At 34.8% G+C, this 24,196-nt stretch overlaps 2 protein-coding genes across 2 annotated transcripts; both read right to left on the bottom strand.

Moving 5' to 3' along the window:
- Window positions 1–13,776: 13,776 nt before the first annotated feature.
- On the bottom strand, window positions 13,777–16,552 carry LOC129233024 (zinc finger protein 85-like). Its single transcript, XM_054867107.1, has one exon. It carries the CDS (start codon window positions 16,550–16,552, stop codon window positions 14,324–14,326), a length of 2,229 nt encoding a protein of 742 aa, XP_054723082.1. The 3' UTR covers window positions 13,777–14,323.
- Window positions 16,553–22,654: 6,102 nt separating this feature from the next.
- On the bottom strand, window positions 22,655–23,806 carry LOC129233025 (uncharacterized). The gene has a single exon (XM_054867108.1). The coding sequence runs from the start codon at window positions 23,769–23,771 to the stop codon at window positions 22,977–22,979; it is 795 nt and encodes a 264-aa protein (XP_054723083.1). The 5' UTR covers window positions 23,772–23,806; the 3' UTR covers window positions 22,655–22,976.
- Window positions 23,807–24,196: the final 390 nt, after the last annotated feature.

The raw sequence follows: 24,196 nt of genomic DNA, 5'->3' as shown, positions 1-24,196 counted from the left end.
GTATTTCATTGTAAATTACATGAGATGAAGTAAATCTATGCAATGAAGTACAGTACCTTCATATATCAAAGTAGCAAATTGGCGGGAAAAAATTCGATATACAGAAATTTCGATACTAAGAAACTCTTTATTTTTCATAAAAATCCCATAAAATATTAAAATTAAAGCTAATTTTGGTTTATGAAACTCGATTTCCAATTTATAGGAGCACTGCAATAAATGAAAGTTAATAATTAAAAAATTAAATGTGAAACATTTACTGTGTGTGTGAGCACTGCATTGTTTCTAAAAGAACTGTAAAGTGGTTTCATGTTTTTGAGTGTTTTCTGTAAGTTCGGTACTTTTATTACGGCTTTCTGATTCCTCATAATAGCAGGCACTCTGCTTGCGGAAATACCAAATTTACCAGAAATGACATTTTTGCACCTTCATACATTTTCATCCTTCGGCAATTGAATTTGATCTGCAACATTATGGGTGTTTCGTTTTTACAGTGTAATCGAGAGAAAAGTAAAAAATCAATCTATATAATCCGAATGACTTTCACTGAAGCTGAAAAGATTAGGAATAAATATCAACAGACAGTACTTCAAACTGATTTTACAGTATTTCTGGTTACAACTAAGATTTGAAATAAACTTGGGGGAATTTTAGAACTAATGGAACAATGACCTATCTACACACCTCTCAACCCCGGATCCCTTGTTAAGTTTGTAGCAACCTTTAGTGAACATGATTTTCTCCCCTAATCTTTATTGTGGTTGTGCTGAAATATCTTCCCCTCCCCAGTTGGGGGCTCCTTTATATGAAATCCATACTCTGAGATAAGGTGCTTGGCAAGGGCGCCCATATGCAAAATTTTAAGGGGGGGGGTGGCTCGGATGTTTTCCACATAGAAACTGATTTCAGTAGATTAGAGTTATTAAAATTTGACATTTTCAATAACTTATTCATTAATTGCTGGAGGAGAAGTGTTTTTACATTTTTGCAAAGAAAAATTTACTAAAACCAAGGAAGTTTTTATTTCTAAGAGGGGGCTTGAGCTCCCACTTGCCCCCCCCCCCTCCCCATATGAGCGCCCTTGGGCCTCTCAAGTAGCATTAATGACAAAAACAGAGTTGCAGACTTCTGTTTCAAGACTACAAAGGACCACTTCTAAGAAAAAGAAAATTCATGGATATCTTCAGGAGAGGACTAGGTCCTGCAAGAGGGACCCAACCTTGGGGGGGGGGGGTGCCAAAATAAAATAAACCGATAGTACACAGCTTACGAGTTTAAAGAAATGGAAAAAAAAGCGAGATGAAGTCGCACAGGTTTGTGAGTCATGCACCAAAAAAACCTTGGATATATTTTCACTTAAGTTTGTATCTTATCCTAAAATGGGGATTTATTGCAACCAGGGCTTAATTTCCAACAAAAGAAATGTAGGAGCCCCAGAGAACTCACTTTCATACATTTGCAGCCTGAATTCCCGTTTGCAAATAGGAAGAAGAGGGGCATATGTGAATATGGTATATTTTGTTGCAATAACTTTGTGCAAAAAGTCTTGAAAAATTCTCCAAGTTATGGCAGTACCAACCCTTCCTCTCGGCCAAACTTTTAGAGCAATGGGCCATTTTGTTTCTGGTGGCGACAACTTCTTTGGTTTATCAGTCCTCTTCAAATATAAAGATATTTTAAACTAATTTATAAGCTAAACCACATTATGAACATTCAAAAAATTTGACTTTTTTTCTGCAAGTTTGTTTTTAGGTAGAGATGAGGTACATGTGAACAGGGCCTCATTACTTGCCTTAGCTTAGGACTCATTTTCTTAAGGGCCCCCAAGTTACTTTAGGAATTATGTATAGCTTACAATTATATGAAAAATGCACATGTTTTTAAAATACAGTCGGACCTCCATATATCAAAGTAGCTAATTGTCGAGAAAAATTTCGATGTATAGAAACAATCTTATTTTATCCTAAAAGTCTCCTAAAACATTAAAAATAAAGCTAATTTACGTGTATGAAACATAATTTCTAATTTATACGGGCATCGGATTAAATGAAAGTTAATAATTAGAAAAATAACTGAAATTACATTTTTTTGCCTTCAAACATCTTCTATTCAAATTGATCCGCAACATTAGGGGATTTTCGTTTCGACAATGTAATCGAAAGAAAAGTAAAAAATCAACATACTTAACTTGAATGATTTTTACTGCAGCTAAAAAGACTAGGAATGATAATCAACAGACAAAAGGGAGAACTTGAAACTGATTTTACAATGTTAATGGTTACAGATAAATTTGAAATAAACTTGAGGGAATTTAAGAACTCCGGAACGAAACAATGACATCTACACACCCCTTAACCCCAGATTCCTTACGAGTTTCGTTGCAACCTTTAGTGAACATCATTTTCTCCCCTAACCTTCATTTTTCATGAGACAAAGTCTAAAGTGAAAAAAACAAATCTACGAATGTCTCAATAAAAAAATTAATATATAGAGATTTTTTCGATATATAGAAACAATTTTTCTATGTAATGAACATGGAAATTTGCTGGGATTTCGATATGTGGAAGTTCGACATATGGAGGTTCACTGTAATTATAAAAATTTATGGCTTGTGAGATGGAAAAAAACTTTCTTAAAGGAGAATTTTTATTCACTTGTGCTAGCAACGAATATACCGTGTCCCCCCCCCCCCACAATTATGACGAGCCCCAATAAGAATTCAGAAATACACCTGACAAATGATTTATACATTACGTACTTCTGTGATAGACGAAGACCCCTCAAAAATGCATTCCGAGAGGGCCCCAAGCCTATAAAGTATCCACTGCATTCTGCTAGAGTCTAAGGGGGCCTCCAAATTATTGTGGGCCTAGGGCCTCACTTTTGGTTAGTGGGGCCCTGCTTTTAAAGACAACATTTAGGGATGAATGTGAACAGTTACAGTATCAGGGAAAGAAAAAAGGGAAAAAATTCTCATCTGCTTGTAAAGAAAATTCAATTTTAAAACTGCGAATGTAAAATGAGTTTTTTCAGAAAAGGGGAAAGAAAACATCACCGGTCCACATTTTTTTTTCTTTCAAACTTTAGCCAGTCTGCGGGTCAAAAAGGGCTGAGAAAGGCTATAGTAGTTATTAGTGATGTTCCGGATATCTGTATCCGTTACTTTTTTGACAGATATTTTCTATTCTAAAAATTCTTAAATATTTGAATAAAAGAATTCTGTTTAAATTAGGTTTTTATTTAAATTATAAGGTATTTTAGAAGCCAACAGACCTCTGAGACTTTTTTTTTAATAATAATTTTTAGTTTAATATTAGTTTTTGTTATTGATTTGGTTTTTCCCGGCATCCTTCAAAAAAAGTGAGACAAAAGGCTCTATTTACTGTTTGTAAAGGTGTTCTCGGCTCTGTTATTTCGTCGGTCGGAGTCATTTGGGTGGAATGGATCAGCACCGCATTTATGCTGAAATAAAATGCGAAAAAATATTTCTAGCCTATCTAGTAGTAGCTTTACACTCCTGCTCCTGTATCCTACATCTAATGAGCAGAGCTAAAAAATTTTCACATTCTGTTTAAGCATTAATGCAGCGCTGACCCGTTCCTTCCAACTCTCCCTCAATTTTAACGGAGATTTCTTCAAAGAGTAAATCATTGTCTTTATTATATTTTTGCCGTAGATGACATTTTTTGAAGAAACAGTGCCATTATTATGATGGGAATACCTTCCGTAATAAATTTTACACTTGGATAGTTGAATTGGGCAAAAAAAAATTGAGATCCGGATCTTGACACTGATGATCCGTATCCGTAGATCTACCTTTATAACGATCCGGCACATCACTACATAGTATGAGATATCAACTTTCTAGAAAAAAATTGCACTTGGTGGGGAGAAGATTTATGCATGTTGCACGTGGGGTCCAAGCCTACAATCAATCATTATTTTTTAAATGCAGGAAAACATTTTTTATAAAGTTCATACTTTATTTTATGATCCTTAATGGTTCCTTGATCACTATTAAAAGACAAAGCTTAAAATTCTGGGAATCTTAACACATCTCATACTAAAGTGAAAAGAACTGTAGTAACTGAGCTATCATGCAAATTCCAATAATCATGTTTTCCATTAATTTTTCAGTTTGGTTCAGTGAACTGGCATTTTGATACTTTGTATTCTAGTGCAGACTCTTGAGATCCCAAAGTAAACAAATAACTTCAATTAAAGTGTACAAATATTCTTTATTAATTTTCAACTAAATGTGCTAAGTTGAAATAAATGTCAAAACATATAACAAGAAATAATGTTTTAAAATTTATGTTACAATTACTTATTAGTATAGTTTTTCAATTAAAAAAAATATTAATACCGACAGACACAATAGTTGGACATACATGAGAATCACATAAAAAGTGATTTTAAAACAAAGGCAGCACAAACTAGTTAGAGGTGAGATTAGATGTCAGAATGCTGGAAGTTACTTTTACAAGAAATACCATTATTTATTCCTTTTAACAGACATTTTTATTTTGCAAATACTATCAACAGAAAGCATTACTGCAAAATAAGCACTTATTCCTAAAATTGACAAATGACATTTTGTCTGTGCATTATTTATAAAATGCGTTGCTCGTCATTTATTCGAAAAGATAGCCCCAATATTTTGTGGATATTCAGACCAATTTTGCCAGGTTTTGAGACTTTTTAGTACATTCATTAAATAATGTAGCTTAGCTATCAATGCTAAAACCCAAGAAGTTAATCTCTGAAAGAAAAAAACAAATCATGAATTGTGATGCCTATGCTTAACTTTGAAATAATACAGTTACAAAGCAAATAATAATATTTTATAAACTGTTGCCTTTGCAAAAATATTTTTTATAACAGTTTTGATCAACAATGAAACAACGGGAAAAAAATGAGGTATTTCCAAACAACATGTAATACATGTTTTTAACAATAAAACAACTAAAGCAAATAAATTTGTACCAAAACAGGACCCATTAAGACCAAAGATAATTCACATTGAACAATATTGTCGGAAAATTAATCGAAATGGCGTGAAAAGTGAGGAATATGACAATATTTGTTTTAAAAACTGTATAAAAGCTTGACTGTGGAGAGATGGCAGATAACTTTGAAGTGCAAATATTTGCAATGGGTAAAATCCACCAGATTACTGTTTGACCATGGATTGTATGTAATTTGGCAATCTGCCAAATAAAGACAATTCCATATGAATGAGGGGAGAAGGAAAAATAAGGATGAGATTTTGATGCACGCATTTTATAATGTCACTAGTGCCTTATTCATTTATTGCATTCTCAAAAATAAAATAAGGGGAAACAAAAACAGTTACCATGGAAATGAAAAATAAAATAAAATATTTTCATTTCGTTCAGGAATGTAAAAGCAAAATGGTAAGCTCAAAACTTTGTTGTGAACAAATAAATCAATTAATTTTTAATGTGAGAATACAGATCGAATATGCTTCAGATTTAAAAAATGTTGCTGTGAGTAAATTTTCATTTTTACAAAACTAAGGCTAAATAATAGAGAGGCAAAAGTGCACATCTGAAAGAAACCAACTAACACCCCTATAAACTAATAGATACGTCCATTTCAGCCTATAAACCGGATATTAGCCTTTCCATGTAATCGATGGTCAGACAGTAAGTAAGAGGCACGTTTTCACTGATCCAATCTATTACAAAATAATAACAAACAACCTATTACCAAAGGTGTTCCTATAGGGTCTATGCCATATACTTTTTTAAACATATTATGTATATGATCACATACAGTCGGACCTCCATATATTGAAGTAGCAAATTGCCGGAAAAAAATTCGACACATAGAAACAATCTTATTTTATCATAAAAATCTCTTAAAACATTATAATTAAAGCTAATTTTCGTGTCTGAAACCCAATTTCTAATTTATACGAGCATCGGATTAAATGAAAGTTAATAATTAAAAAAATAACAGAAATGACATTTTTGCGCCTTCATACATCTTCATTCTTCGGCAACTCAACTTGATCCGCAACGTTAGGGGATTTTCATTTTGACAAATCGAGAGAAAAGTCAAAAATTAATCTACTTAACTTGAATGATTTTTACTGCAACTAAAGCGACTAGGAACTAGAGACGTACCGAGTACTCGGTAACTACTCGGTACTCGGCCAATTTGCCGAGTACTCGGTACTCGGCCAAATTCTGATCAGATACTCGGCCAATACCGAGTAGTTGCAAAAAATTGAATATTGTCCAAGACAGATATTAAAATTTATAAAAAAGCGCAAGCATATTTAATATTCTGCAATCATTTACAAGTCAATTTTAAATTTTGAGAATAATGAAGTTTTTAATGCTTTAATGGAATAAATCTTTATTTTAATGTCCCCCAAAGTTAATAAAACTTATTTATTAAAAATTGTGCAAAAAAGGTAAGTGTAGAAAATATAGAATTTTTACATAAACAATAGATTTTTGCTACAAACAAAAATTAGTTATAAGAAATATAAAAAATCTTTTGCTTAAAAAAAGGGAAATAAAACAACGTTAAAAGCATAGTGCAGGAACACAGCAGACACATGTTTTGGCGTTACAGGAAATTCCTTTTTCAATGCACAAAATGCGAGCTTGTAGATTTAAAGGCATCCAACAAAAGTCAGATTTTTTTGCCGAATGTCTTTACATTCTTTAGCTCACATTTTATGCACTTTTAAAGACGTTCCTTTGTAGCGCAGAAACACGTGTCTGCATTGTTCCTGCACATTTGCTTTATTTGCTTTTAAAAATTATTTATGTTTGGCGGACTAGAACTAAAATAGATTGGTATAGTTTGTCTTAATTCCAACTTAATCAATCATACCTTTTATTTATTTATTTTTAATTTTAAAAATAATTTTTTTGTAAAATTTTTGATCTAAACAAAATTTTTTAAATAATGTGAAATTAAATTTCAGCAGGAATTTAGTTTTAAAAACTTTTATATGGACAAAGAGGTCTATACAACTATTCCAATATGCTCAAAATTGATCACATGTTTGTCAGTGGTTCTTCTTAAAACATAATTGGTACTTGTTAACTCGGCCGAGTAGTGAAATGCCGAGTACTCGGTACTCGGCTACTCGGCCTAAGTGCTACTCGGTACGTCTCTACTAGGAACGATAATCAACAGACAAAAGGGATGACTTGAAACTGATTTTACAATGTTAATGGTTAAGATTCGAAATAAACTTGAGGGAATTTAAGAATTCCAGAACGAAACAACGACCTATCTACACACCCCTCAATCCCAGATTCCTTCTGAGTTGCGTAGCAACCTGTAGTGAATATCATTTTCTCCCCTACCCTCTATTTTTCATGAGACAAACAGTCTAAAGAGGAAAAAATATCTACGAATGTCTCGAAAAGAAATTCGATATATAATTTTTTCGATATATAGAAACAATTTTTCTGTAACGAACGTAGAAATTTGCTGAGATTTCAATATATAGAAAATTTTGATATGTGGAAGTTCGATATATAGAGGTTCGACTGTACATATTGTGCATAATGGATTACTGGAAGTATACCCACAGTAAATTGACGGGAATATCACTACCTATTAAAAATGTATCTACTTCCAGGTCAATAGCCATATTGTCGTGGTCAAGCTTTTATCATCGGCGAGTAGATTAAAATGAATTTTTTTCAAATATCTTAAATATGTTGCTTTTGACTGGACAGTAGTCCCCGGGGAATATTCTAATGTTTTTAGTGATACAAAATTAAAATAGTAAAGATTTTAAAAAATGAAAAGTACTCTATAAAATGGCTTCCCCACAAAACTTTGAAATCCCTTCATAAATCAAAGTATTTCTCTCAGAAATCAGGCAATATAATATGTATATCCAGTTAATCATTTAGTATTTATATCCAGCTATTAAGATAATTTTTGTTCGTAGTAATAGCTTAACGAGTGATGTTAAAACTGTTCCTAAGCAGGGCCCAATACAGGCTGATTTTGCTACCGTTTTTCGGTACCTTCACAAAAATCTTGTTTTGAAATCGGTACTTTCACAAAAATCAAGAAATAAAATCAGTAGCTTCATAAATACTTCAAAAATTCGTATTTTAAAATATAAAATTTGTTTCTCTGTTTAAAACAAAATTTACTCATAAAATAAAATTCTAAGCAGGTTTATATGAACAATCGCTTAAATAGAAACCTTTTTGTAGTATATTTTAACTCATTTTTAGCTGTTTCTCGTCAAAGTGTATTTATGCAATATTGTCGCAATCTTTCAACATCTGTTTTGGGAACCCGTTTCTCTCATAATTTCTTATATTGTACACAGTACATAGCCCATTAAGCTGAAATGACGATGGTATTTTTTGTACTTCTTAGGTTTTTAGCCCCCCCCCCTTCCCCCAAAAAAACGAAACCTGTTAAAAATAATACTAAATGACATTTACACTTTTGGAACTAAAATTTCACTTATTCTACTTCTCTTTTACAAAAATGAGGATGCCTCTTTCTAAAATTTCACAAAAACAGTGCTGATGATAAAAAAAAAAACTTTCACAAAAATAGAATGATGCAATACTTTCACAAAAATAGGTAGCGAGAAAAAAATCCTGGATTGGCCCCTGCTAAGAACCTTGTGTTCTGAGAGTCCCATAAATTAAAGTTTATACGTTCGCTGATTAGTGCTCAAAAAACGAAGAACGAATATAAAACGGAACTGCAAATAACATCAACTGCAACAAGTTTGTACCAATATGTAAGCACATCTCACTTATCAAATATAGCGCAGGGTCAGATGGCATGAGTTAATGTTAGTTCACATATAATTGTGTTTTACAGAATTCATGTTAAAACTTTGAATAAAAAAATACCGTACTTTTCTTCGTTTTTACATCAAATAGAGTAACATACTGATCTACTTTAAATGTTTTTCTAAAGGTAGAATAGGATTTTGTGATGAAACCTTGTAGTTCTAAGTTCAAAGGTTTTCCATAGGTGGACTAAGTTTCAAGCTGAAACATTTTCTTCCGATACAGGGTTGGGTTTTTTGCCGGCAAAAAGGTATTTTTTCCGGGCCGGTGGAAAAAACCATGGAAAAAAACGGCAAAAACCTAATTGCAAATAAAGTAGCATTATAGTGTTAATCAAGAAATAGTGACACTATAATATAAATAATGCACTTTAATATTTTAGTTATGTCTCTTCATGTTACTTCTATTTATAAGGTGAAAAATAAATAAACAAATGTTGGGATTGCAAAACTTAAGATTTTAAATGTTTGCTAAAACAATTTTTTCAGAATGAGCCAATTCGTTCAATGCTAAAACAAAGAATGTTTACTTAAGCTTAGTAAATTAATAAAAAAATTGAATTCTAATTATATATATATTTAATTAATCCCTTCTTTTTTTAATCCCAATAAGATTTTTAAGTTATTTAATCAATAACAGAATATTTACTTGAATGTAGAAAAATATTAACTTTTCCTCACTAAAGAAATAATGCATTTTTTCTCACTTACTGGGAAAATGGATATAGCCAAGAGAAGAATTTAAAAAGAAGAAAAAAAAAGCTGATCAATATGTGCATTCTATATTCACTCTACTTTTTAGTGATACCAGCTCACTCTACAGAAAATGGCAAAGCCTTTTATCAAAATCTTTTCATGCTTTTACTTTTATATAAAAGGAAAAAAAAACTGTCAGTAAGTTGTTAACACAAAATCTATTTTTGCCACTTTGGCAAAAACTGGCAAAAACCTATTTTTGCCGGGCGGTAAAAACCGTGGTTTTTTCCATGGTTTTTTCCGCCTCCGGCAAAAACTTGCCAACCCTGTCCGATCATGTCTCAAAGTGTTCAAATTCCTGTGCAATAACAGAAATAAAATCCTGATTTGGTGGTCCCTTCTGATGAACCAACGGACAACAGAAACCTTTCCAAATATTCTTAACAAAAATTTTCATGCTGCGCCACATAAATCGCAAAATATTTTTTACACAAATAGCTGTGGTTAAATTAGTTTTACACAGTGATAAAGATTTTTTTTTTCTTTTTGAATAAAAATGAAGAGTTGAGTTTAGGATTAGGATAATTTAAGGCATTTGGAATGGTGTTGGGAAACTTTGGCTGAACAGCTCTCTGAACCAGTGTTTTTGCGATGTGGCCACCTACTTACCGTATTTTCCTGTATACTATGGGCCATTCCACGAAAAACGGTCATTTTGTCCCCCACGTGACGCTTCATATATTTCATAAAAAAATAATAATTTAAAAGGATGATGAACAAAATTTTGTTGCTTAAGAAATCACAAACGGGTCATTTTCCCTAAACAGCGCAATTTGGACAGGGCAAGGAATGGCATTCACTGTGCCAGGGGAATGACACTTAGAGGAAATAATGCGTTTTACTGACGATATTATAATTTATGTGGGAAAAGGAAACACTACTTCTATGAAATTGCAAAAGATCCAATGTCGTGGTGTCCAAAAAGTAGTTATTGTGGTTATTTGTTTCCCTTACATTTTACAGGGGAAGGACGACAGGGGAATGACAAAAATTAAAGTTAACCTATATATTGTCATAACTGCAAACAACAAATATCAATGTCACTTAAAGTAAGGGGGGGGGGAAACTCTATACAAACAAGAGTCAATCATTCATTGAGCGATTATTACAAAATTAAATGAATTATCAAAGACAGGGTAATGACAGTCATTAAAAATACTTATCAAGATTTAACTTGAGATCACCCGAATATACTCGACACCGTATATTTATTCAAAAAGAACTAATTAAGATTATTTCTATGATGAGACCAGAATTCAAAGATTAAATTATGAGTTAATACAACCATTACCAGGTGTGAGAAACATTCATTCCATTCCTCGACAGGGGAATGACAAAAAATCAAAGGACATTTTTTACTATTTTTTTTAAATAGTTCAAACCTTGAAAATTTTTTATTTTTCTATTTTACAACATTGCATAACACTTGTTAAGAGGTTAAACAACAATTTCTGTACAAATATGTATGGCTTCCTGAATCTTTAGAGCTGATTTTGCTTTAAGGTGGAGGTAGGGACACACAGGGGAATGACATTTATGATGTCAAAAAATTATTTAAATGTATAATAATAATAGTGTTTGTTTTAACTTATTTTACAAACATAAAAGCATGTTGTTAAAGCATTCTAGAGTCAGTTTTATTTCTATACTAGTTAGTTTGTTATTTTTGGAGCAAGGACAAGAATTTAGCAGTTTAGAGAAAATGACCCAATACGCATGTGTGACTTCTTGAGCAAAAACTTTCTTCAAAAATTATTTCTTTTTCATAAAATATAGGAATCATCACGTGCAGGACAAAACGACCGTGTTCAATGGAGTGGGCAAAAAACATATTTTTTTTCAATGGTTTAAATAATTATTTCTATATTAATGAGACATGTTTCCTTTACGTTGGAACCACAACTTTCAAAATCTACAATATATTTCGTCATTGCTGTATTAATAGAGCAAAAATATTAACTTATTCACAAGCAAGTTACCAGAGATTGACTTTGGATGTCCCGCACGTGACGAGTGTAAATAAATTTTAATTTAAATAACAAAATTGTTTAATAAAAATATAATTGTGTCGGGAGTATCTGTGTATCAAATGTAAAGATTAAAAAAATGGCTTACTCCTGTTTCATTAAAATATTAAGAGATATGACGAAACGTTAATGAAATTTAAGCGCATTTTTTCTCTCAACAACACATTGAACCTCAATATTTCCAGCAGGATTCGCCATTAGAGATCGTAAACCCTGCCTGTATGTTGGTTATTTTACATAGCTTGAATGTTCTTATGCGATTCAGGCTATGTAAAATAAACAACTTACAGTAAAGGACGAAGTCTTCTGCACAAGATTAGACTGTTTGTGCCTTTCTTGACTCTTTGTCTTTAAGTAATTAGTGTACCATAATGACAATTTCAAGAAAAAAAAAATTTCGATTATTTTGTTTTTTAATATTGACTATAATAATACTTCAAAGGTATATATATATATATATATAAAATTAAGCAATCAGAATTTCAAATATTAAACAAATTATAAATAATAAATGATGATAGAAAGGAAAAATGCAAACAGCTATTAAGTAGGAATAGATAAAGTATGAATCCATATTTACTTGGCTTTTTAGTTTTGCTGCGTTGCGCATCTAATGGGCTCTTGGTGTGGTCTTTTCAATATTTTTCACTTTTATTATTATTATTATTACATATATATATATATATATATATATATATATATATATATATATATATATATATATATATATATATAATACCTCAAAAGTTATTACTTCTTCACGTTTTTAGTTTAGTTGCTAAAATTGTATGTTACCTAAAAACTTCATTTTTTTAAATCTTATTATACGCTGCCGCGGATTATACGAGGTTTTTTTTTCCTTCAGGTCCATTTTAGGACCTGCGGATTAAACGCCACCGCAGTTAATATACAGGAAAATAGGGTATATGCTGCTATTTTTTTAATTTTGGTATTTTTCTATTAAAAAGTACTTTTCCCAAGTTCTGTGGATTTATCAAAACTTGGAACATGCTTAAGTGGCCAAAAAATTTCCATTGCTGAAACAGCCGTTTCCATTTTTGATTTCGTACTTTTATTTTTCATATTTGATGGAACTATGCATGTAAGTAAATGACTTGGTTTCTTTTATTTGGTGGATATTTTTATATTTAAATGGCTCAAATTAATTAGATGGAGAAATTTTTAGAAAAACATATATTAAATTTTACTTTCAGTAATATTGAGCTAAACATTATTAGACAAACAGGTAAGCAATTTGATTAGATTTAGTTGACAATTTATTTTGAAAATGGACTAAGTGTTGCACATTATGATAACTACCTCCCCCCTCCCTCAACCTCTCACCTACCACACAAGGGTATCTGAGGTATCAAAAACTTACGGTACGACTTTAATATACACCCCCAAAAATTACGCGCCAAATCTAGCACTCCCTACGGACTTTTTAGGGTTATTGTTTCTTATTTTGGTGTTGCCAATTTAGGTTTTTTCAGCTTTTAGGTTTTTGCTGTTGCCAAGTTTAGTATTTTCTTGCATTTCGTACCATTTTTTGAGTTTTTTTTAAAAAGTTTTGTGGCAACAATTTCCAGAATCGTAAATTATTTTGCTTGGCGAGAAAAAAAAGTCGCCAAATTTCTTATTTGGGAGGTATATCAAAGTAGTTCCAAAATTATAAATAAAGAAATTTATACAGACAAGTATTGTTGGTATCATTTTGTGCAATATTGTGATTGATACTTTTTTTGCGTGCATACGGAACTGTGATTGACAAAAAGTCAAACACACAAATTCCACCATTTTAAAAGAAAAGTGGCAGAATTTCTCTTTTAAAGCATAAGACTTTGCCTGAATTTGTAAACAGACTTAATTATACGCCAAAGTAATTAATGTTGCCAATTTTTGCAGAAAAAAAGGTATAACTTTGATATACCCCCACAAAAATTACGTGCCAAATCTGGCACTCCCTACGGACCTTTTAGGGTTGCTTTTTCTTATTTTTGTGTTGCAAATTTAGGTTTTTTCAGCTTTTAGGTCTTTGCTGTTGCCAAATTTAGTATTTTCTTGCATTTTGTACCATGAGTGAGAAAAAAAATGTCGCCAAATTTCCAATTTGGGGGGTATATCAAAGTAGTTCCGAAAAAAAAAAACAGGTAATTTGACTGCTCAACAACCACAGCTTTAATTATTAGATAAATAATGCACATACACAACAGAAAACTTTTGAAAGTCCAATGCATTAAGACATTTTCATGGGTAATAGAAAAAAACACGGAAATTTATACAATTAAACAATTTTTGATTAGATGTTACCAATACAAAATGCCTACATATCAGTCTGTTTCATTTAAAAACAAACTTTTTAAATTTATCTATTTACAATAAATATGACAAATACAATAGACACAGGTGTCGGTTCACTTTTTGTATACTTAAATGAACATTAATAAATTGGAACATAACTAATCACGAGGTTTTAGAACTCGGATAATAATTTCAATGCTTTGAAATAAAAACACACTAACAAGAATTAAATAAAATTTGAAATTCAGTTTTCATCACACAATAGATAATTATTGAAGCCAAAAATCGAGTCGAGCTCCGCACTTAAAATATTCTGAGGCAAATTTTTGAGACCCGATACCTTTCACGCCACAAAATATTTCGGCAAATGAAGTCTTAAAATTCTCTCAAATGAATAAACCTGACCGCACGTACCCTAATAATATTTCCTGTTATAGTAATAGTCGGTGGATAGCGTTTTTATTATGATCACTTTACGTATGGGAGGAGTCGCAGTCGCGGCTTGGGGTTTAGGTTTGTTCTGATGCCGACGAGCTTTGTGTTTCAACAGTTTGGCTTTCTCTCTGAAACGCCTTTCACAGAGGTCACAGGCGAAAGGTTTCTCGCCGGTATGCGTGAGGTAATGTCTTTGCATGTTGCATTTGTCTTTGAATCCCCTCTTGCAAATGTCACAAACGAACGGTTTTTCTCCGGTATGTCCCAGCATGTGTCTGTTGAGGCGAGCTTTCTCTTCGAAACCTTCCTTGCAAATGGCGCAGGTGTGGGGCTTCTCCCCCGTGTGTATCCTGTAATGCTTCTCCAGTTCGAGTTTAGTTGTGTAGGATTCGTCGCACTGATCACAAACGAAAGGCCTGGGCCTCTTGTGGATTTGGTAATGCACATGGAGGCTGTACTTCTGCGTGAATCTCTTGTTGCACGTCTCGCATTTGTAGAGTTTCTCCTTGGTGTGAGTCACCAGATGCTTCCGTAAGGTGCTCTTCTGGACGAATCTCTTCTGGCAGATGGTGCAGACGTGGTTCTTCTGGCCGGTGTGGATCTGGCAATGCTTACGGAGAGTGCTCTTGTCCTTGAAGCTCCTCCCGCAGTAGGTACAGAGATGGGGCTTTTCCCCGGTATGCACCAGATAATGCGTGGCCAGGCTGCTCTTCTTCGTGAAACTCTTGCTGCAGATGTTGCAGACGTGGGGCTTTTCTCCGGTGTGGATGATGTAGTGTTTCTGGAGGGTGTTCTTGCTCAAGAACGACTTGTTGCAGACGTCGCAGACGAAGGACTTCTCCCCCGTGTGCAGCAAGTAGTGTTTCTGGAGATCGCATTTACGCTTGAAGACCTTCGAGCACTGGTCGCAGGGAAAGACCACGGGAAGACCTGGTGGTACGTTTTGATCGGCACTCGCAACGGGGGCAACGGCCTGGTGGACGATGTGGGCCATGGGCTGCTGTTGGTCAATGGTAGTATAAGGCTGCTGACCAATGATGGTGAAGGTCTGGTGTCCGATCTGGGCCAGGGTCTGATGTCCGATCTGGGTCAGGGTCTGATGTCCCAATTGTGCCAAACTCTGCTGGTCAACGGTCATCAGCGGATGTATGCCTTGCGGAAGATTCAGCGCTTGGTGGACCATGTGGGTGAGCGGTTGCTCAATCGTAGCGAAAGCTTGGGGATTCTCCAGGAACACCTGAGCTTCCGTCTGCATCAGGGGCTGTTCGTGAGATCCGCTGTTGTCGACGAAAGCGATATCGCAATGTTCCGCTTCTTGCTGTTCCACCAGCTCTTCTTGCGGAGGCTGTTCCACTTCCGCCTGCTCGGGATGAGCTTCCGCCTGCTCCTCTTCGGGGGGTGGTTCAGTGTCCGGCAAGATCTTCTCCTCCTCTTCGGCCTTCTTGCCCTTGCCTTTCCGATTCCGTCTCTTCCCCTCCCTGTCGGCGGAATGGACCAGATAATGCGTTCTGAGCGTGCTTTTCTGAGCAAACCCCTTGTTGCATATCTCACAAATGTGGTTTTTCTCTCCCGTGTGGGTGAGGTAATGTTTTCTGAGGGTGATCTTCTGAACGAATCCCCTGTTGCAGATATCGCAGACGTGAGGCTTCTGGCCCGTGTGAATCAGGCTGTGTTTACGGAGGGTGCTCTTGTCCGTAAATCCGCGCTTACAGACTTCGCAGACGTGGGGTTTGTCGCCGGTGTGGATGAGATAATGCGTCTGAAGACTGCTTTTCTGGGTGAAACCTTTGTGACACACATCGCAAACGTGAGCTTTCTCGCCCGTATGGGCAGCATAGTGAGCTTGTAAATCACTTTTGGATTTACAGGTCTTATTACACACATCACACACGTGCTGAGCAGTTTGAATCGTGGTGGCCTGAGGCTGAGGAGCTGCTTCTCGATAGATTTGAGTGTGCTGCTGGATGTCCTCTGCCCTGTAAATCTGCGTATGTTGCTGCAAATCCTCATCTCTGTATATTTGTTGGGGGATAATATGCTCGGTGTATATTTGCTGGGGGATCCCTCCGGGATCTCTATACATCTGATGCTGCTGAATGACAGGCTCAGCATACATTTGATGGTGCTGCTGCAACCCCCTATTATTCAAATCTTGATACGTTATGTCAACAGTCTGTGGTGCATACGTCTGGTGAATATACAACGCCATGGCGAACTGTTTAATTAATTAAGAAGCACTAAATGTTTCGGTTACACACGATCACTCACGCAAGCACATTACACGAGTATTCACCACAGAACAGTCTGAAATATAATTGAAGAGTTTTGCACAAAAAGTTCTGTTAAATCCTTGGAGTAACTTATAATACACAATGATGAAACAAAACTCACATCAAAAGCACAAAAAGAAACTTTTTTCGTTTCTTCGATGAAGCTAATCTGACGCTAAGCGTAATCAACATAAAAGCATTTAGTTCACTTACTTCTGTTGAAATGAAACCTGAAATAACGACAGCGTTAGAATTGAGGGTGCGATTTAGATAATCCGTACAGGGATTATTAGTAAATAATTATGAAAACTTCGCGTAAAATTTCAAAATTATATCAACCAACAACTAACAAAAGTTAGCTATTTTCATTAGCTGTTGCCACTAGACTGTCAAAAAAAGTCACAAATACCAAAATTAATAAAAATATTTTCGTTTTAAGATTACAATTCGTAATTTCTATTTTCTAATATAACTTGAATATTTAAGAAATTTTTTTTTTCAATATTTTACAAATAAAAATGTTTTACAGCAATCCGGAGTCTTCGGAACATCGCGAAATAAACCGTTATCCTCCATTTTCACCAAACGTTCCCATTCGTAAGGAGAGTCCCATTATTTAACTAGTTTTCTCCATGTTTTAAAATATATTGCGTGAGGACCACATTTTAAAAATTTTGTGACCACTTTTTCAAAAAATTTTGAAACTTTACATTGTAACAACGCTAAAAATCACTCAAACCCATTTCAATGATTTTAAATTTGTCCCGTGAAATTTTCACACTTTCTGCTTTCATCTGACAATTTTAGATCACTTTTGGGAAAAATTTACCGTATGATTCCCCCTGTTTCGGAATGCTCAAATGTAAGCACTAGAGTCCCGGACTCTAGTAAGCACTACATGTCCTAGTTAATTTTTGAATTAGTTAGGGATGAAGTCCCTATATAGGGACTTAAGCCTCTGCTCTGAAACGTGGGAGGGAGGCCGCTACGTTTTCTGCGATCGCAATCGCACCCGACTTATGATGCAGTAAAACTATTTTATTCTGTGAAAAAGAACTTCTTTAGCGAATTTTATATGAACAGAACTTATTCACACCGAACTTATTTGTATAACTGTTTCATATTCAAGAAATAGTTGCACGTTGAATAAATTTCTTACTTAAGTAACTGAGCAATAACTCGTTCAGTTCTGCATTTGAGAAGATTTTCTGAATTTTAATAATCATATGAGGCGGGGAGAAAAAAAAACCTTGAGATTTAATTTTCACAATTAGTGAAAATTAATCCAATTCGTGCCAAATTTAGTAAGATTACAACAAATTAAGCAAGAAAAAAAAAAAGAAAAAAAAAAGATTACTATTTAAAATTTAAAACAACCTAGTGCCCCCCCCCTTTTTTTTTGAGAAATTTCTTGCTATGACTATTAATAAAAATGCCGTGTATCCCGTAAAAGAAATCTAGTGAAATTCCGTCCCCAACGAACTTCAAGGATTCCTCCAGTTTTGGGAGAATTATATACAGTAACAGCGCACTTTCGAAAATCTTAAAACAAAAAATATTTTTCTCCTTCTTTGAACAGTTCAGAAGTGAACAATAATTAATAATCTTTTGCTCTTTTTCTCGCACGAAAACGATGTAAAAAGGGGGGGGGGGGTACGGCCTCATGTATCAGAGGGGAAAAGACAAAATGTAGGGGGGGGGGAATTTAAAATTGACATTTATTTTTCGCCACCGACACAAAAGGGATCCCATACCACCAGAAATAGCTTCACCCCCCGTAAGTCTAATCCGGCCCTGATTAAAACTGATGATGCTCAAAAGAAAAAAAAAAATCCCCCCCCCCCCTCCTAGGAACTCAGTCCTAAATCTGCCTATGTTCAAGGGTCGGCCATTTTTGTTCATTGTAGAGGGGTTCTTGTTGTAATGGAAATTATATAGGGCTGAAAATTTATTTCGTTGAAATAGTACTTCATTGTATTGGTATTTCACTGTACCGGGATTTCGCTGTGCTAACAAATGTCTATTTTTCCCAGCGTATCACACAAGTTTTAATTCAGCAATTTTAGCATTTTAAAGAAACGGTACACACAAATTCAAAATCCATTATCAATTTCATAAAAAATATTTTTTATTAGCGAGTATTACAGAGCATACAAACTTTTAAAAGCATTTTCAAAGCACAGTTCATGAAGCATTTGGCAATTTTGTACATGAGGAATTTCATAAAAGTACACGACAGTTCAGGAAAAACACTCCATTTCCGTATTAGATACGGCGAACCTAATTTTCAAAATGTACTGGGTACCACTTGTAAGCGAACATCTTTCATTGTGCGCTCAAGAGCATCAAGATAATTTTAATAAGACGCATTTTAATGCAGACAGAAGTTTTTTTTTTAAATAGTATTTCTTACATTTTTCTTTAAAAAATATTTAAATTAATGCCTGGGGAATTCAAATAAGTTTCAAACTTATTCCTTAATCATCATTCGACTGCTATTAGGATTTCAAAAATTCTAAATCACGATTTTTTTTTTTCTGTTTAACTAAAATGACTCAACAAAAATGACTAAGATATGAACTAAAAATAGTAATAATAATTTAAAAAAAAACACAAATGGTGCAGTAAATACTCAAGGAGCGTGTAAACAACTTCTCTCTAAAAATGGAATACATTATAACAAGTTGCATAGAATGCTATTAATGATAGAAGCGATGATGCACAAACTTTAATTTACATATCACGTGGCACACTGAGAAAGCACAGTACGACTCCATCAGATGCAATGATGGCGTCAGCTAAATACAAAAGTAAAAAATAAATAGTTGAAACAGATTAAGATGTAGAATTATTGCAGCTGATCTTGGAATGACGTGAAAATATGACACAATTACAAAGACGAAAAACAAAAATAAAAGAGTATAAATTTGCTTTTTTATCCAATCAAAAACCTTAACATTTTCTTCCAAACTACTTTTCATTTCTTAATTTCACATTAAAAACATTTGTTGATGTTATGCACAAAGAGTTGGGGAGTCCCCAAATACTTTCAAAAATTCGATTTTTTGATTTTTATATATTTTGAAACTCCATTTCAATACCTTTTTAATGATACAAACTTCTTGATCGTGCTTATATTAGAAGTAAATTAAAATAAGCTTTAAAAAAATGTAAACCTATTTTAATGAGGTATGATTTTCCCCTTTAAATTGCAATATCTCGAAATGGTATTTCTGAAACTAAATGTTCCTTTTTCTCATAAACTAAGTTGTGTTAGGCTTAGAAATTTTTACCACCTATTCCATCATGCATTTAATTGCATATACTGAAGTAAATTTTTTCTCATATTCGGAATATATATATATATATATATATATATATATATATATATATATATATATATATATATATATATATATATATATATATATATATATATATATATATATATATATATATATATATATATATATATATATATATATATATATATATATATATATATATATATATATATTGTAGAGCTGATTTCGTGTTGCAAAATGGCATTTTTTGAAAAAAGTACAGTGACTTTCACATTAAAATTAAAAAAAAAATAAAAAAAAAAAAAAACTCAGCTTTCTTTTTGCAAAAATTTACTTCGGGATAGAGAAAAGAGTCTACTTAAAGGTAGAGAAAAAATTTCATAAATGTATCTTTAACAGATTTTCAGAAAAAGGTACAAGAATCTGTGCAAATTAACATTGACGGTACAGGGGGTACTGACTCCCCTTAAAATATTTTTTCTAAATATTGTTCAAGCTGTAGAACCTCAGAGAACAACTTGTTTTTGTTGGAATTTCGAATAAATGTGTATTCGGGACAAATGCAAATCCTGCAAACCACACAAAGATGAACTCGACGTTAAATCCCGGTTATCACAAATTTGCCATTTCAACTGCGCTTGCACACGGACTTAGCTGATTTCAAAAATCTTGCTAAAATTTATTACAAACATTTTGAATTTGGTAATAAATATGAGATAGATACAGATAAAAATTAGAAATCACAAAGTTTTCTCTGATTTAGTTTTTAGGCCTCGGTAAGGATTGAATTTTGTGTCTTAATTAATAATGGATTCGGTGTCTGATTTTTTTGTACCTTTTCAGGACCAATTTTTAACCTCAGAAGAGCGTACTAGAATTGCAGCATCACTTCTAATACAAAGCCGAACCCTGAACCTAAATAAAAATGTATAATACTAAGTTGTTTACGCCTAACGTAAAATATCCGCAAAAGACGGGTTTCTGTACTAATATCGCGATCACTTTTGAAGTACACAACGTGTTTTACATTTATGTTAAATAAATATTTCCAAACCAATAAATATTGAAGTTTCATTTTTGTCTTAAGATTATCAGTTATTCATATCCGTAGTTTCATATAATATATCACGAAATCGCTGTGAAAATATTCTAATCGCATTCATTAATTTGGTGGGACTCTCGCTCAGCCTAAATATAAACACAACACGAAATCTCAAAATAGAAAGCCCAAAAAGCTAAGTCCGTGCGCAAGCGCAGTTGAAATGGCAAGTTTGTGATAACCGGGATTTAACGTCTAGTCAAAGATGACTCCAATTTAGCTCCAAGCCCATAAATTGTTCTCACTATAGCAAAGGTAAAATTCAGATTATCACACAGATTTCGATCATACCACAAAGTTAACGTATGATGGAAAGTAGAGCCATGCCGTTTTTGCGCAAACTAATAAGAAAAATAATTTTGAGTCCTTAGCGGATGACAAAACCTATTTAAATTTAACTGTCGAAGATATGGGACGCCTACTAATAACCACTAACTGACTCCATGCTGAATTACTGTCTGACCACCGATTGTATGTAATGGCAAAGACCCGGTTTACAGGCGGAAATGAAGGCATCTATTAGCTTTCAGGGATGTCAGCTTTTGCAAATGTCTATCAGCCTCTAAATCAAGCAGAGTCTCATTCAAGAGAGTGGTATACGCGCATCAAATTTTTACTTTCCGCCCCTCATTCATAGAGACTCGTCTTAACTGGACGTTTGCCAATTCCATATAATCCGTGGTTGGACAGTACTCTCATTACCTATTGAACCCTTGGAAGAACAGCGAAACCTGGCTCCTTTCATTCTTCGCTTGTACCAGATCGATTTGCATTAGCTCTACTGTGGTCGTCACTCCATTTTACATAACTTAGAGTACTGCATGTGCTAACCAGTTAATTTTTACACAACAAGTAACATTCTCAGAGAGTGAAAGACAGTTACGAACTGTTTGCCCTTTGTTCTTTTAAAGAGCTGAGTTTTAGACAACAGAAACAGTTGGACTCATTTTTTCTTTTTTACATATATTTTCGTTTGCATTACGGTTGCATAGTCTCGATTTCTAACAATTGCATAAAAGTATGACTTTGCACGATGTTTTGAAACAATAATGCACACAATTCATTTTATGAAATGGCATGTCCATCACAAAACAATGATGTCTCAAACTATAACTTTGAAACACATCTATCCACATAGAGTGAAGAAATTTACATAGAGAGGCCCCCGTCTATGGTAAAAAGGAGATGAAATTGAAGCCGGAATCATGGGATACAGCTGTGCAATGATGGGCGGGGTTATGATAACATGATCGCTTCGCGAGAATTCTTTTCACCACTCTCGCAAAGACACCGAATGAAGGAGCTGGCGGATTGGTTTATATTTTAATTCATGTTTTAATGTAATTTCAAAAACTTGATTCATGAACTTGCACCAATATCTAATTTTAAATGAACAACCAATTGAGATTCAGTAATGGAACGTTTTGAATCAAAATGTATCTCAAGATATTTAGCAAGGAGCTAAGGATCTTGTGATACAGCGGTGCAACTTCCGGCTTCAATTTCTTAGTATAGAGGGACCTCTCTATGTAATTTCTTTACTCTATGTCTATCATAGAGTACCGCTGTATCCAAGGGCCCCCATATAGGAGGACAAAGGGGGCTCGAGCCCCCCCCCCTTTGAAATTGGGACTTCCTTGCTTTTAGTACTTTTTTCTTTGCAAAAATGTAAAAGCATTTCTTTTCCAGCTGTTAAAGAATAAGTTATTAAAAATGTCAAATTTTTATGACTCTAATCTGTCTTGAAATCGGTTTCCATGGGAAAAATATCCTGCTAAACCATGGTTAAAGTGTTTGAGCCCCCCCCCCCCCTACAATTTTGAATATGGGCGCCCATGGCTGTATCCCATAATTCCGGCTTCATTTTCATCTCCAAGGGCCAATCAATAGACAAGGCCTCTCTATGTTTATTTCTTTAATCTATGATGTCTATCCACGACTTTTCACAGTTGCACGAAATTAAAACTGCGGACTGTGCAGCAGATTAACCAACATATTCTCACTGTCGATACTGGTAACAATCTGCGCTTTTTCGAGCGTGAAATTCCTCGACTGGTCTCGAATGATGGTGAGTATGACATAGAAAAAGAGTCCGTTTTCCACTATTTGTCCGGCGCCCCGCACTTTGACCTGCATGTCGGAATCGTCGAAGTGGAAGAACCGGATATCATTCCTGAAGGTGTTCCCTTTTTTCGCAATCTCCGCAACTCCGTGGTAAAACCCGGACCTGCCCGCGAAACCGGACTGTCTCTTGGAGATGAAGTCCAAGGAGGCGAACTCGCACGTCTCCCGGAGCGGCAAGGGATCCGTGCCGGATTCCCCGTTGAGGGTCGACAGGAAATGCAAGAGGACAGCCTTGCCGTTGTCCAGCGCTTCATCCGGCACTCTGTAGGCGGACAACCACGCGCTCAGGATGATGTTCTTGAGCCTGGCCGCCTTGTTGCCCTTGGCCTCCTTACCCATCATCCTGGATTCCAGGTACTTCTTCATGTGTTCCTTCCGGACGTCCTGCCTGCTGAGGATCTCGAGCGGGTTGCTCGCGTCCCGGACGATGTAGTCGATGGCCTTCTGCCGGATGGACATGTGACTGCTGTCTCCGTATCCCTTGAGCAGTCGCTGTCGCTCCAGGCAGGCCACGATGCTGGCCGGATCCTCGAGGCCGAACTTCCAGGCGAATATCCGGAGGACCTTGTGCTCGTTCAGGTAGTTGAGGATTTCACGGCATCCGGCTGCTTCGATTTCAGTCAACCCCATGCCGTTGCTCGACTGACGAATGTACTCGAGTGCTGGCAGCTGCGAACACAAAAGTATAGTTAACAAAAATAAAAGAAAAGGTTTTTTTTTTTTGAGCAATCACGATTGCTTATTGTTCTCACTTGACAGTTTTGAATTCCTATGATTTTATTTTTCCCCCGCCTCCCTCTGCAGCACCACCATCGGCCGGCCGCCTCACGATGTTGCTCCTCCAGCAGAAACCATCTCCAGGTTGCGTCACTCACTTGCCTACACTTACACATACACCTGCACACACAAACACATAGACATACCATAAACACACACCTACACATACACATACCCCCCCCCCACACACAAACACACATATACACACATAAACACACACGCCTACATACACACACACACATACACTTGTGATTGCGAAAAACATAATTTGAATTCAA

This window comes from Uloborus diversus, unplaced genomic scaffold, assembly GCF_026930045.1.
Source record: "Uloborus diversus isolate 005 unplaced genomic scaffold, Udiv.v.3.1 scaffold_15, whole genome shotgun sequence".
Lineage (NCBI taxonomy): Eukaryota > Metazoa > Arthropoda > Arachnida > Araneae > Uloboridae > Uloborus > Uloborus diversus.
The sequence above is the reverse complement of the archived record's forward strand: the minus strand, read 5'-3'. Positions and strand labels throughout refer to the sequence as shown.